General features: G+C 42.1%; 1 protein-coding gene across 1 annotated transcript in view; it reads right to left on the reverse strand.

Annotated features, from left to right (window-relative positions):
* Window positions 1–13,022, reverse strand: part of ttc29 (tetratricopeptide repeat domain 29) — a 482,465-nt gene that overhangs the window by 355,484 nt on the left and 113,959 nt on the right. The window contains exon 5 of the mRNA XM_048537485.2: window positions 11,639–11,824. Coding sequence (XP_048393442.1) covers window positions 11,639–11,824 — 186 coding nt within the window. The remainder of the gene's footprint in view (window positions 1–11,638; window positions 11,825–13,022) is intronic.

Consider the following 13,022-nt stretch of genomic DNA (forward strand, 5'->3'; position numbering starts at 1 on the left):
TGATCTTAGAGAATACAATTAGCAGTCTAATAAACAGCAAGGAAGAAGCTGTTCTTGAACCTAATGGTGCATGTGTGTAAGCTTCTGTGTCATCTGCCTGACAGAAAGGTTGTAAGAGAGAATTACGGGGCAGAGCGGGTGTTTGATGAGGTTAGCAGCCTTTCCCTGGCAATCAAAAGTGTAAATGGAGTACATAGACGGGGGTTCGGTTTCCGAGATGGTCTGGGCTGTGGTCACAACTTTCTGTACTTTCTTACAATCCTGGACAGAAAAGTTGCTATACCAGGTTGTCATGCAACCCGATAAAATACTTTCTGTGATGTATCTGTTAAAGTTGTACAAAATGCAGAGGAATGGAATTGTGGGAGATATAACAGTTTGGATCGGAAATCGGCTTGCTGAAAGAAGACAGAGGGTTGTAGTTGATGGGAAATGTTCATCTAGAGACCAGTTACTGGTGGTGTTCCGCAAGGGTTGGTGTTGGGTCCACTGCTGTTTGTCATTTTTATAAATAACCTGGATGAGGGCGTAGAAGGATGGGTTAGTAAATTTGCAGACAACACTAAGGTCGGTGGAGTTGTGGATAGTGACGAGGGATACTGTAGGTTGAAGAGAGACATAGATAAGCTGCAGAGCTGGGCTGAGAGGTGGCAAATGGAGTTTAATGCAGACAAGTGTGAGGTGATGCACTTTGGTAGGAGTAACCAGAAGGCAAATACAGGGCTAATGGTAAGATTCTTAGTAGTGTAGATGAGCAGAGAGATCTCGGTGTCCATGTACACAGATCCTTGAAAGTTGCCACCCAGGTTGACAGGGCTGTTAAGAAGGCAGACAGTGTTTTCACTTTTATTAATAGAGGGATTGAGTTCCGGAACCAAGAGGTTATGCTGCAGCTGTACAAAACTCTGGTGCTGCCGCACTTGGAGTATTGCGTGCAGTTCTGGTCACCGCATTATAAGAAGGATGTGGAAGCTTTGGAAAGGGTGCAGAGGAGATTTACTTGGATGTTGCCTGGTATGGAGGGAAGGTCTTACGAGGAAACGCTGAGGGACTTGAGGCTGTTTTCATTAGAGAGAAGAAGATTGAGAGGTGACTTAACTGAAACATATAAAATAATCAGAGGGTTAGATAGGGTGGATAGGGAGAGCCTTTTTCCTGGGATGGTGACGGCGAGCACGAGGGGGCATAGCTTTAAATTGAGGGGTGAAAGATGTAGGACAGATGTCAGAGGTAGTTTCTTTACTCAGAGAGTAGTAAGGGAATGGAATGCTTTGCCTGCAATGGTAGTAGATTCGCCAACTTTAAGCACATTTAAGTCATCATTGGACAAGCATATGGACGTACATGGAATAGTGTAGGTTAGATGGGCTTGAGATCGGTATGACAGGTCAGCACAACATGGAGGGCCGAAGGGCCTGTACTGTGCTGTAATGTTCAATGTTCTATGTTGGTGAGAGTTATTATGGACAAGTTGAATTTTCTAAGCCACCTGAGGAAGAAGAGGTGCTGTTGTGCCTTCTTGGCCATTGCATCTTTGTCTCACATGGGTACCAGCAGAATATCCACTGTTTCTGCAGAAAAATGATTTGCTTCGCAAGAAACCACCTTCATGATGAACAAGTAAGAAGGTTTTGCTGATTTAGAGGAAGTATCGGCAAGGTTAACTCTTGCAGCCACACCCTAATAGCTCAGATACTGACACCTCATTAGGAATGTTTGGCTTAGAACATGTGGGAGCACAAGCTCATAGCACCTCATTGAAACAACACTCCGGGTGGCCAAAGAAGAAACACCACAGACCATTGCTTTGGACAACTGTCAAAGACCAGGCACCTGTTGAGCCGCACGGAGTGGACTATGTGGTGTCAGCAATCAGGTATTTCATTCAAATACATAGACAGGAACATGAGCATCAGACAAGCATGTGGAAGGCAATGAGCCTCAGAGCTCTGTAGCTGCAGGAACTATGATATGAGAAACTATCTGCCTCAAGCATACAATCATGTGGCTCCCTCCATGGACAGGTTGGCGGCTGCCATGGACAACTGGATCCAGAACCTTCAGGGTCTGCTGGATACAAGCACACATCTCTACTTTATTGCCATAGCCATTGGTCCTCATGGCTGAAGGCAAGGGAACAAAGGCAAAGAAGACCTGGCATGTTATCCAGGTACCCTTTCCTCATGAGTAGACAGAGTGGTGCCAGGAGCCTCCCAGCCAGAATAGGCCCCTCAGAAGTCTCTTCTCAGGACAACCCAGAGATGGTCAGCCCCTCTACCTCTATCTGACCCGTGTTTTTTGAACCTTGGAAGTTCAATATGAGAACAGCTCCCTTGCCTTGATACGTAGGCCCTCAGTATTTCTGAGCTGTCCAGACACAATTGCCCCCAGGTCAGTAACTTTATTGTTTGTTTCACAAAACAATGGTCTAAGCCCAGTTTAAGTGGAGCATTTTCAAGTAGAATGGCTCCCTCTTTTCTTCATACTGTTGCTAGAGGTCCATGAACAAAACCTTTTCCTCCTTGACCACACTCATAGTCAAATGTTCTTCTGCAATCTTAAATCTGTACATTCTAAAGGGAAGGTGGCTTAGCTCAGGTAACAATCCAAGGATTATTACTTTTGAGGTTTTATTTTATTTGAACCTGAACTCCAAATTCTGAAATCCTCCCAGACAAACAGCATTCCTACTTCCTACCTATGTCATTAGTTCAGAGCTCTCAGTTGTGGCTGCAGCTAGAAGTATCTATACTTCTGATTTTACTATACCCTATTGTTACCACATTCCTTTTCTCTCCCAAGAATTGAATGGATTCCTGCACTGTAATGCTGTGGTCGCTTTGCACATCCACGTTGTAGTCCTTGTACCCATCCACAGAGAAAACAATTACCTCATACCTGCTAGTCAGAATCAAAAATTAAATTTCTTTCACTACTAGGTCTGGTTTCTCATGTTTGTGTGATTCTCAGTCACATCATTGCGTATAGTTCTGGTCACCGCGTTATGTGGAAGCTTTGGAAAGGGTGCAGAGGAGATTTACTTGGATGTTGCCTGGTATGGAGGGAAGGTCTTATGAGGAAAGGCTGAGGGACTTGAGGCTGTTTTCGTTAGAGAGAAGAACATTGAGTGGTGACTTAATTGAAACATATAAAATAATCAGAGGGTTAGATAAGGTGGATAGGGAGAGCCTTTTTCCTAGGATGGTGACGGCGAGCACGAGGGGGCATAGCTTTAAATTGAGGGGTGAAAGATATAGGACAGATGTCAGAGGTAGTTTCTTTACTCAGAGAGTAGTAAGGGAATGGAACGCTTTGCCTGCAACAGTTGTAGATTCGGCAACTTTAGGTACATTTAAGTCGTCATTGGATGAGCATATGGACGTACATGGAATAGTGTAGGTTAGATGGGCTTCAGATTGGCATGTCAGGTCAGCACAACATCGAGGGCCGAAGGGCCTGTACTGTGCTGTAATGTTCTTTGTTCTATGTTCTATCATGCTGTCCCTCACCACTGACTAAACAATTTTAGCAATTTGTAAGGATCTGATGGACATGGACTATGGTGTGATTTGCAGCTGATTGGAAGTCCATCAGGGCCCTTCTTGATGTTGGTAGTATCTTGCTGTCTTTTACCAATAGACTCCATCTATATTCAATCTAAGGTTCATATGGGTAAGTGAGTGTGGGCTAATCCTCATTCTGGTTCAGGGGCAAGGTGGATTCAGGTGTGCTGTCTGCTAGGGGATCTGAATGCCGTCAGTGATGAGCACAGTCCAAGGGCTTGGCCATAATCAGCATGCTTGGGACACATGGTCAAATGATCTGTCCCAGCATAGTCCAGGGAAAGGGTAATGGTCAGTTCTGTATGATCAGCACAAACATTCAGGAGAATTAAATGCTATCAGGTGGAGATCTGCAAACAGAGCAGTCAGGAATGTCTAGGGACTTCTTGATGAAATCAGAGGTCTCGGGTGTTTACAGTCCTGTGTGTCCATCTGTCAATTTTTTTTAGCCAGCTGCATGAGGAGAGACTTGTGGGGCAGTGTGTAATCACTGCCAAAAAGGGGTGGGATATTCAAGGAGTAGCATGGATGCAGGGACATTCGCAGAGATGGAAACAAGGTAGGTTGCGGAGGATCTTCAGGATGAATGGGGTATGTGGAACAGCATCTCAGGGCACAGTAAACTAAGAAAAAGAGTGCTAATGGGAGTGACCATGACAATGACCTCAAAAGTAGAGCATAGTGGTGCAAGGTGGGCATCACTGAAATGACATACCAGGGTTCAGAGAGCACTAAGGACAGTTGGAACCAGAGTTCAATAGCATGGATATCCACACGAGGGGAAATTGATAAAAAGGGGCTGTCATGATAGTGCATTTAGCCTTTGGTGGTGGTACCTGGTGACCATATAGGGCCTGGTGCTGATGGTGGACAATATGAGCTGTGCTCCCTGCCATGACTTTACATTCTCAAGATGCAAAATGCTACTAGAAAATGGTGGGAAAATATCTCTGTGGGTGGAGTAGGTTTCACTTTGACGGGAAAAGCACAGGCTTAACATATTTTGCTGACATATAATTCCTTTGCAAAATAATTGACAGGCTGTTCAAACCCCAACCAGTCAACTTGCACTAAAACAGGCTCACACTGAAGTTGCTAGCATCAACAAACAGTTCAACTGGCTTCTTGTAACTGGACACAGCTAAAATCCAAGATAATAAAGTGTGAAGCTGGATGAACACAGCAGGCCAAGCAGCATCTCAGGAGCACAAAAGCCGACGTTTCAGGCCTAGACTCTTCATCAGAGCTCCGATGAAGGGTCTAGGCCCGAAACGTCGGCTTTTGTGCTCCTGAGATGCTGCTTGGCCTGCTGTGTTCATCCAGCTTCACATTTTATTATCTTGCATTCTCCAGGATCTGCAGTTCGCATTATCTCTGACAGCTAAAATCCAGTGTGGTTGTCAGCAGAGTTTTAAGTACTAAAAATCACTTTGACACTCGTGCGTCCATTCAAATTTCCTGCCTTTCTTCAACAGGTTTGTTAAAGGCACATTGATAGTGCTGAAATTTGAACTTACGACAAAATGCACTCATATCAACAGAACACAAAATTTCATGGATTGTCCTAGGCATACCGAGGTCCAAAATAGCTTGTACTTTTACTTCTTGTAGATGGTACTTGGCCTTGTCTAACTGTGAGGACACATTAATATTCGAAATGGCATTTTGTAGGTGATGAAACAGTTCCATCAAATGATGTAAATATTCTTCCCAGGTATTACTAAAAGAACCAAATTGTTGATGTAAAAAACAGTTACTTTGTGGTGCAACTTACTTTTTTTGGTTAAGTGTGAGTTGCATTGCATTTTTTAGAGGAATTCTTGCAGTGAGGCACAGCAACATTTCACATTTAATTTACTAAACATACTTCAGTACTACCTTGCCATTTGGCAAACACATAAAAGATGCACCTAGATGCTCTCAGCATTGAGACAGGCCTCACATAAGTTAATTTCTCAGGATTCAGCCTACATAGATGTTGTTTTATAGGTAATGCAACCCCCACATTAAAATCATGAAGAGTCAAAACTGTTCTTCATGGCCTATTCCCACGAAACTGTCTTATCATTTCATTTTGGCCTTTATAAGTTACCTGGACAGTTTTCTGACAGATTAAACATGATGCTAATTAATCTACTAGGCATATCCACTCTGTGGAATCTGATTGCTATAATTTTAAAAATTCCAAACTATCTTCTCCCTTCCTCAAGAGCAACTGCTTTACCCACCCAACTTCAGTTAGGAACACTGTAGAACAATCCAAACTGATACTGAACAAAACTTTTTATTAGAAGTTACAGGTGATTCTCCTAACCCCATAAAATCAATTCTAGAATCATCTATCTGAAAGCTTAATGTACGACCCTGTTTATTTTGTTACTCAGATTCTCTCAATGTAAACAAATTCCCACTAGTCTCTACAACTACCTCTCTCAGATGTTATTTCAAAATATAATACAAAATAAATAATGACAAGTTATTAATAAATGCGTTCAGTCACACATAATACCTGCACACCATTGATACAAATTCTAAAATTCAAACTCTAAAGTAAATGATATAAAATATAAATAAGCCAACACAACTTACAGCACAATTGTCACTGATTCACCTCATGAAATTCTCATCTGGCATTCCTACTTAAAATGTTTGTTCAGCTTCTCAGGGAACCATTACACTCGTTCTTTCTCTTTACCTTCGCTAAATGTGATAGAGGCAAGCACCTGACATTGTCAGTTCTTGTGGTACACATTTCATTCACTCTCCCACTCCTAAACACAACCTAGGAATATACATTTCTGAAGAGGGGTCCCGACTCGAAATGTCAGCTTTCCTGTTCTTCTGATGCTGCCTGTGTTCCTCGAGCTCCTCACTTTGTTATCTCTGACTCCAGCATCTGCAGTTCTTGCTATCTCAGTGACTTTAGCAAGTGACTATATGAAATAGTAGTGTGCAAAGAGAAAGCTGTTACTATAGGTAGTATTTCATTTCCACTGAGCAGTTTGTAAATCTGCTTTTTGCAGGTTCCGCTTTAAAAAATATACAATATTGGCCAAGCAAGTGCCTAAGAAAATTCACTTTGCAGTTCATATGGAAAAGTTATTTGATAGCTGTGCATTCCACTGTGGAATGTGTGGAACCTTCAAGAATATCTGCAATAGAGGCCCTCATGTCTAATATTCATTCTGGCATGCTTCCTCAATGAATGCAGTAATTTTTTAACACTGAAACATTACACAGATTAGAAAGTGCTATTTCTTTTGACTTTGACAGGCCTTAAAATTCACAGAAAATAAGAAGGACTTCACTAGAATTAATACTGCTTCTACTACTTACTGCAAATGATTGTGGAAAAGAAAACAAGTTAATGTAATAGATTCCTGCTCCCTTTCTACATGATTATTATCTGAAAGTTCATGCAACACATGAAAAATCTAGTTTACTCTCATTGTTGCATTATCAAGGCGGATATTAACAAAAATCATCTCAGTTAATTTTGGCAAATTAGGGTTATGAAATTCTGTCTGTGATCTCTAGTGTTACCTAAACGCAATTGTCCACTGCTCACTTCATTCTGCATGCGCCATGGTTCTATGGCACTGCTTTTGCACTATTTCAAATCCACCAGTGGTCTAAAGTATTTACCATGGTTAGGACTGTCAGCCTGACAAACAGTTTGTCCAGTAGGTCCAGGTCACTTGTAAATATCACAGTTGTTCCCACTGGCATCACAGTGCAGACAAGATGGGCACAGCTAAGGGAAAAGATTGATGCAAGCAACCACCCCTGCGGTAGAACATTGTTTGAGTGTCTGTGTTCGGTTGATCTGCTCACTAAGATAAACATAGAAATTGAGTGTTCATCACAGAATTACAGAACCATAATAGCGTAGAAGTAGCCCATTTGCTCTATTGTGTCTGTAAGAGTCGCATCGAGCATTTCACTTATTGCCACTCCCTGCGCTGAATCATAGAATAAGCTGAGGAGTTTTATGTTGATGATTGTCAAAAGTGTCAGAAGTGGGCCTTCAGGTCAGACAGGGTTATATGTGGTTGATCATATATGAAGTCAGCATTAGTCTTGAGTGGCTTCTGGAAGTTTGGCCCTAAATTGTAGAAGCTGTTTCAATCTTCACTGAAGTCTGTTGTTTTTTCGTTAGAAACTTTGGAGCAGCTGTTTTACTATAGACAGAAAGCAACCTTTAAGATTGTGGGCTAGTTTTCTAGGCTTCTGGACGTCAATGACTTTGAAAAGAAACCAACCATTGGAATTATCCCAAGGTTTATAGAGTTAAGTTTGATAAGCCATATCTATTCATTTTGGCCCTGGCACTTGAGAAATTCTGTGGACAAATTGGCTGCTGCATTTCCTACATTACAACAAGGATTACAATGAAAAAATGCCTCACAACCTGCAAAGTGTGAGGCATAGTGATTAAATAAGGTGCTCCATAAAATCAATGTTTTAAAATGTGGCTTAAGATAGTTGATATGAACCTCTGCTAATTCAGCAAAATTAATTAAAGGCCCAGCCACATCCTCTTTACCATGGACATAGAAGTCCTTTACGTGTTCATCCTCCATCAGGATGGTCTCAGGGCTCACCTCCTCTTCCTGAACCATCTCCATCCACCACCACCCTCTTCCATCTGGCTGAGCTCATCCTCACTTTGAACAACTTCTTCTTTAACTCCTCCCACTTTCTTCAGGTCAAAAGGGTGGCTGTGAGTACCCGCATGGGCCTGCTTATGCCTGTCTCTTTGTGGGGCACACGGAACATTCCTTGTTCCAGTCCTACTCTAGCTCCTAGCCACAACACTTTCTCCAGTACATGGATGACATCATTGGTGCTGATTCCTTCTCTTGGCTGGAATTGGAAAATTTAATCAATTTCACTTCCAATTTCCAACCTGCACTCATCTTCACCAGGTCTATCTCCAACTCCTCCCTTCCCTTCCTCACCATCTCTGTTTCCATTTCTGGGGAAAAGGTGGCCACCAATATCCACTACAAACCCATTGACTCCCATTGTTATCTTGACTATACATCCTTCCTGTAAGGAGATAACAAAGTATAGAGCTGGATAAATACAGCAGGCCCAGCAGCATCTTAGGAGCAGGAAAGCTGATGTTTCGGGCCTAGACTCTTCATTAGAAATGGGGGAGGGGAAGAGGGCTCTGAAATAAATAAGGAGAGAGGGGATGGTGGATCGAAGATGGATAGAGGAGAAGATAGGTGGAGAGGAGACAGACAAGTTAAAGAGATGGGGATGGAGCCAGTAAGGGTGAGTGTATGTGGGAGGTAGGGAGGAGATAGGCCAGTCGAGGGAGGACGGACAGGTCAAGGGGGCAGGATGAGGTTAGTAGGTAGGAAATGGGGGTGTGACTTGAAGTGGGAGGAGGGGATAGGTGAGAGGAAGAACAGGTTAGGGAGGCAGGGACGAGCTGGGCTGGTTTTGGGATGCAGTAGGGGGAGGGGAGATTTTGAAGCTTGCATTTGTAGTTCCTATTATTTCTTCTTGTAAATACCCTATTTCATTCTGCCAGTTCCTTCATCTCCATTGCCTCTGTTCTGCCGATGACAACTTTGGCAAAAGCCTCCCAAATATCCACTTCCTTCCTTATCCAAGGATTCCTGCCACCAGAGTTGATAGGGCACTGAGCTGTGTCTGACCCATCTCCAGGACTTCAGTCCTCATCCTTCTCTTCTCTCCCACTACAGCGATAAGGTCCCCCTTATCCTCACCTAGCAGCCTACAAGCTTCCACATGCAAAGGATCATTAGCCACCATTTAAGCCACCTCCAGAAGGATGCCACCACCGGGCACAGATTCCCCTTTCCTCCCTTGCCAGTCCTCCACAGGGACAGTTCCCTCTGGGACACATTAGTCCACTCCTACTCCAGTCCCAACACCCCACACACCCCTATGGCTCAATCCCATACAATGATAGAAGGTGTAAAACCAGCCTATTTTCTTTAACCTTCCTCACGTTTCCAAGACAACTTCCAGGTAAAGCAGCAACTTACCCGGACTTCAATCAATCTAGTGTGCTGTATTTGCTACTCACAATGTTGTCTCCTCTAAATTGGGAAGACTAAGTACAGATTGGATGATTGTTTTGCAGAACACTGATGTTCTGTATGGAAAAATGACCCTCTGCTTCTGGTTGCCTATCACTTCAACACACTATGATGTTCGCTGGCCAACATCTCTGTCTCAGCTTGCTACAATGCTCCAGTGAAATTCAGCACAGGCTTGAAGGACAAAACCTCATTTTCAACTTGGGAACTTTGCAATCTTCTGGACTCAATGTTAAGTTCAACAAATTTAAGGCCTGAGCATCTTCTCCCATGTCCTTACCCCATCCCTCACATAGCAGGCCTTGTCATCACATGGGCTGCCGCCACAAACAACCCATTGTCAGCCACTAACAGTCCTTATTAGCATCTTATAATTCTCCCAGGCTAACCTTTACCCATTCCTTTGTCTGCCCAATTGTTTTCACTCATTTTGGGCTCTATTTTCACCCATCATTTACTCCTGAAACAGAAATCCAAAAGCCGTTTCTGGAAAAGCCCTGCAGATCTGGCAGCATTTGTGAAGAAAAAGCAGTTAACATTTCGGGTCTCGTGACCCTTCCTCAGAACTGATGATAGCTTGGAAAATGTCAGTTTATATGCAGAAGATAGTGTGGGGGGAAAAGATAAGGAGTAAACAACAGGTGGGGATAGAGCCCAAAGAGAGAGAAGAACAGTTGGACAGACAAAGGAGTTGACAATGAACTGGCCAGGAGGGTTAATAGCTGTTACAGGAGATTGCTACTGACTAACAACAGGTAGTGTGCAATGGCAGACTACATGATAACAAGGCCTGGTATGTGGGGTAGGGGGCTAGGAAATGGGAGAGTTCAGGCCCTAAAATTATAGAACTCAATATTGAGTCCAGAGAACTGCAGGGTCCCCAACCTGAAAATGAGCTGTTGTTCTCCCAGCTTGCACTGAGCTTCGCTGGAACAGTGCAGCAAGCCTAAGACAGAGATGTTGGCCAGGGAACAGGTTGGTGTTTTAAAGTGGCAGGCAAATACAAGTTCAGGGTCTTTTCTATGGGCAGAATTGTTTACTCCAACCCAACTCTCCCCATCCCATCTTCTGCATAAATACCACCCATTGCCTTGCTACTATAAGTTCTGAAGACAGATCACTGGACCCAAAACATTAACTCTGTTTTGTCTCCACTGATGCTGCCAGACACGCTGAGTGTTTCCAGCAATTTCTAATTTTGTTTATAAATTCAACTTGACTGCACACATGAGGTTCATGAAATAGTTTGAGTGGTTCACCAAGTTTTTCCACAGTCTGCTTCTCTCCAATTAGGACTAATAGCATTGAGGAAAAATTGGTAATCTGGTGCTCAATTTTTAATGTTATCTTGCCCATCACATTCAAATTCACTGTGAAGCAATTTCTTGTTTTCTACCTTCAATTCGTACTCTCACAAATAAATAATGTTTAATAGTATGCATATTATTAATCATATATATTTTTAAAATTACATGTTAGCAAAAGTAAAATCCAAATTGTAACAATTCATCTCTGCCATAGAATGAAACTCTCTCCCAACTTCATCCCTTTACATGAACAAAGACTGTTTGACAGTTAGAGTAAGAAGAGGTCATGCAATAATCCAAACATTTAATATCACAAACAGAATTTGGTTATTGTAAAGTACTGATATAAACAATTTGCAATAAAATGAAATATGACAAAATAGGTTTTGCCATACTCAAAGAATAATAAACTGAAAGAGGATTTGTTGTTTCTACAAATTTCAAAAATTCTGTTTTAAAATAGTCAGCTCGAACAGTGACATGCTGACTATTTTAAAGCTGAATATTTGCAATTATCTGACTGAATTATTGTTGGAAAATGGGCATGCTGAAAACCCGTAAGAACAAATGCTACTCACTGCTAGTTTGATATATAACATCACCTCCAAAGTGGAAATTGAGCTACCTATTACAACCTATTCAGATTGTTCCAGATTAATAGTACACAAGTGAAGAAAATATGAGTTACCTTTCTCTTCATAGGCCGTGCCCATGTTAGCATGTGCTTCAGCCATTTTCTGATGCCCCGCTGGGGTAAGCATTTCAGCAGTAGTGAGGCATGATTGGAAGAAATGATCAGAAAGCAACTTGTCCCCAACTGTTTTAAAGTAACATGCCAGTGCAAGTTGGTTATTATAGACTTCTTCAAACTTCCCTAAAGAAATAAGGGAAAGTTCTTTTTAGAAATGTCTGCAACAAATGTGTAAGAAATACATTTCATACAAGCTATGCTGCAATGCCAGACACAAGAACTGTTTTATTTTTGAGTCCTCAATATAAATAGAAGGTTTGATTTTTCAGGGAATGGAAACCTCACAGATTGCCATCTTACTCTTCCTTTTTGCACATCTAGGGAGCTCCATATTTCTTAATGGAGATTCTGCACAAGGCTCCCTTAGAAATGCAGAGCTATACTTCCATTCTGACAGTTGTTTCATAATGCAGAATGGTCAGAGAAGGCAAAACTGTCTCCTTCTCATAGTAGGAAATTACTGTATTGTAAAAGTTAAATGTCCTGATAGCCACTTTGACCGCTGCTGTTAAACCAAATATACGTCAGATGCGATGTTAGGGTGTAGGTCAGGACTGGCTGAGGAAGCGTGTTTATTTTGGGCTTGGAGAGTGTGGTCAGGGCAAGTCTGGTTGGGTAGGGGTTTAGATGGATGGATTGGGTGGCACTGGGGTCAGGTTGGGTACACAGTGAGAGTGGCTGGTTACTAGGGAGAGGGTCAGGTTAGATCTGGTGGAGAATGCAAGGTGTTTGGGTTGGGTCTCAAGGATTTGGGTGGGGTCTGGTGGAAGTGGAGGGCTAGGGAGGTGAGATATATATGTAGTGCGAGAGTGAACTATGTGGTCAGTTTAATAGCTAGCTACTCAGGTGTATGTATGTAATTAATCATCTCATTTTTCCTGGGTAACTAATTTACTGAATTTCATCAGAACCATCTGAAATCACTTATTTAACTAGTAATTTTTGGAGAGATCCTAGCACAGAGGAAGTATCCAGCAGAAAGTCTATTTCTCAGGCAATTCCTTTGGAGTGTGCCACAGTGCGGATTCTGCAGGGTCTCCATTTGCAACCCCCATCTATGCTGGCATAATGACTGGCCAGAGGAAAGTCTGTCCCAAAACGACTAACACATTTCAATGCTTCAATCTATTATGTTAAAAAAGTGCAGTACAAATAACATTAATTATTGTTTTACTTACATTCAACTTTTCAAATATAAATTAAATTTGCTCAGACTGATATAGTTGAATTGTAATCCTTAATTTACTTCTTAATAATCAAATCACATCCTGGTCTATACACATTAACTTAAATGCAAAAAAAGTTCTAAGAATGTTTTTCA

Source organism: Stegostoma tigrinum, chromosome 1, assembly GCF_030684315.1.
Source record: "Stegostoma tigrinum isolate sSteTig4 chromosome 1, sSteTig4.hap1, whole genome shotgun sequence".
Classification (NCBI taxonomy): Eukaryota; Metazoa; Chordata; class Chondrichthyes; order Orectolobiformes; family Stegostomatidae; genus Stegostoma; species Stegostoma tigrinum.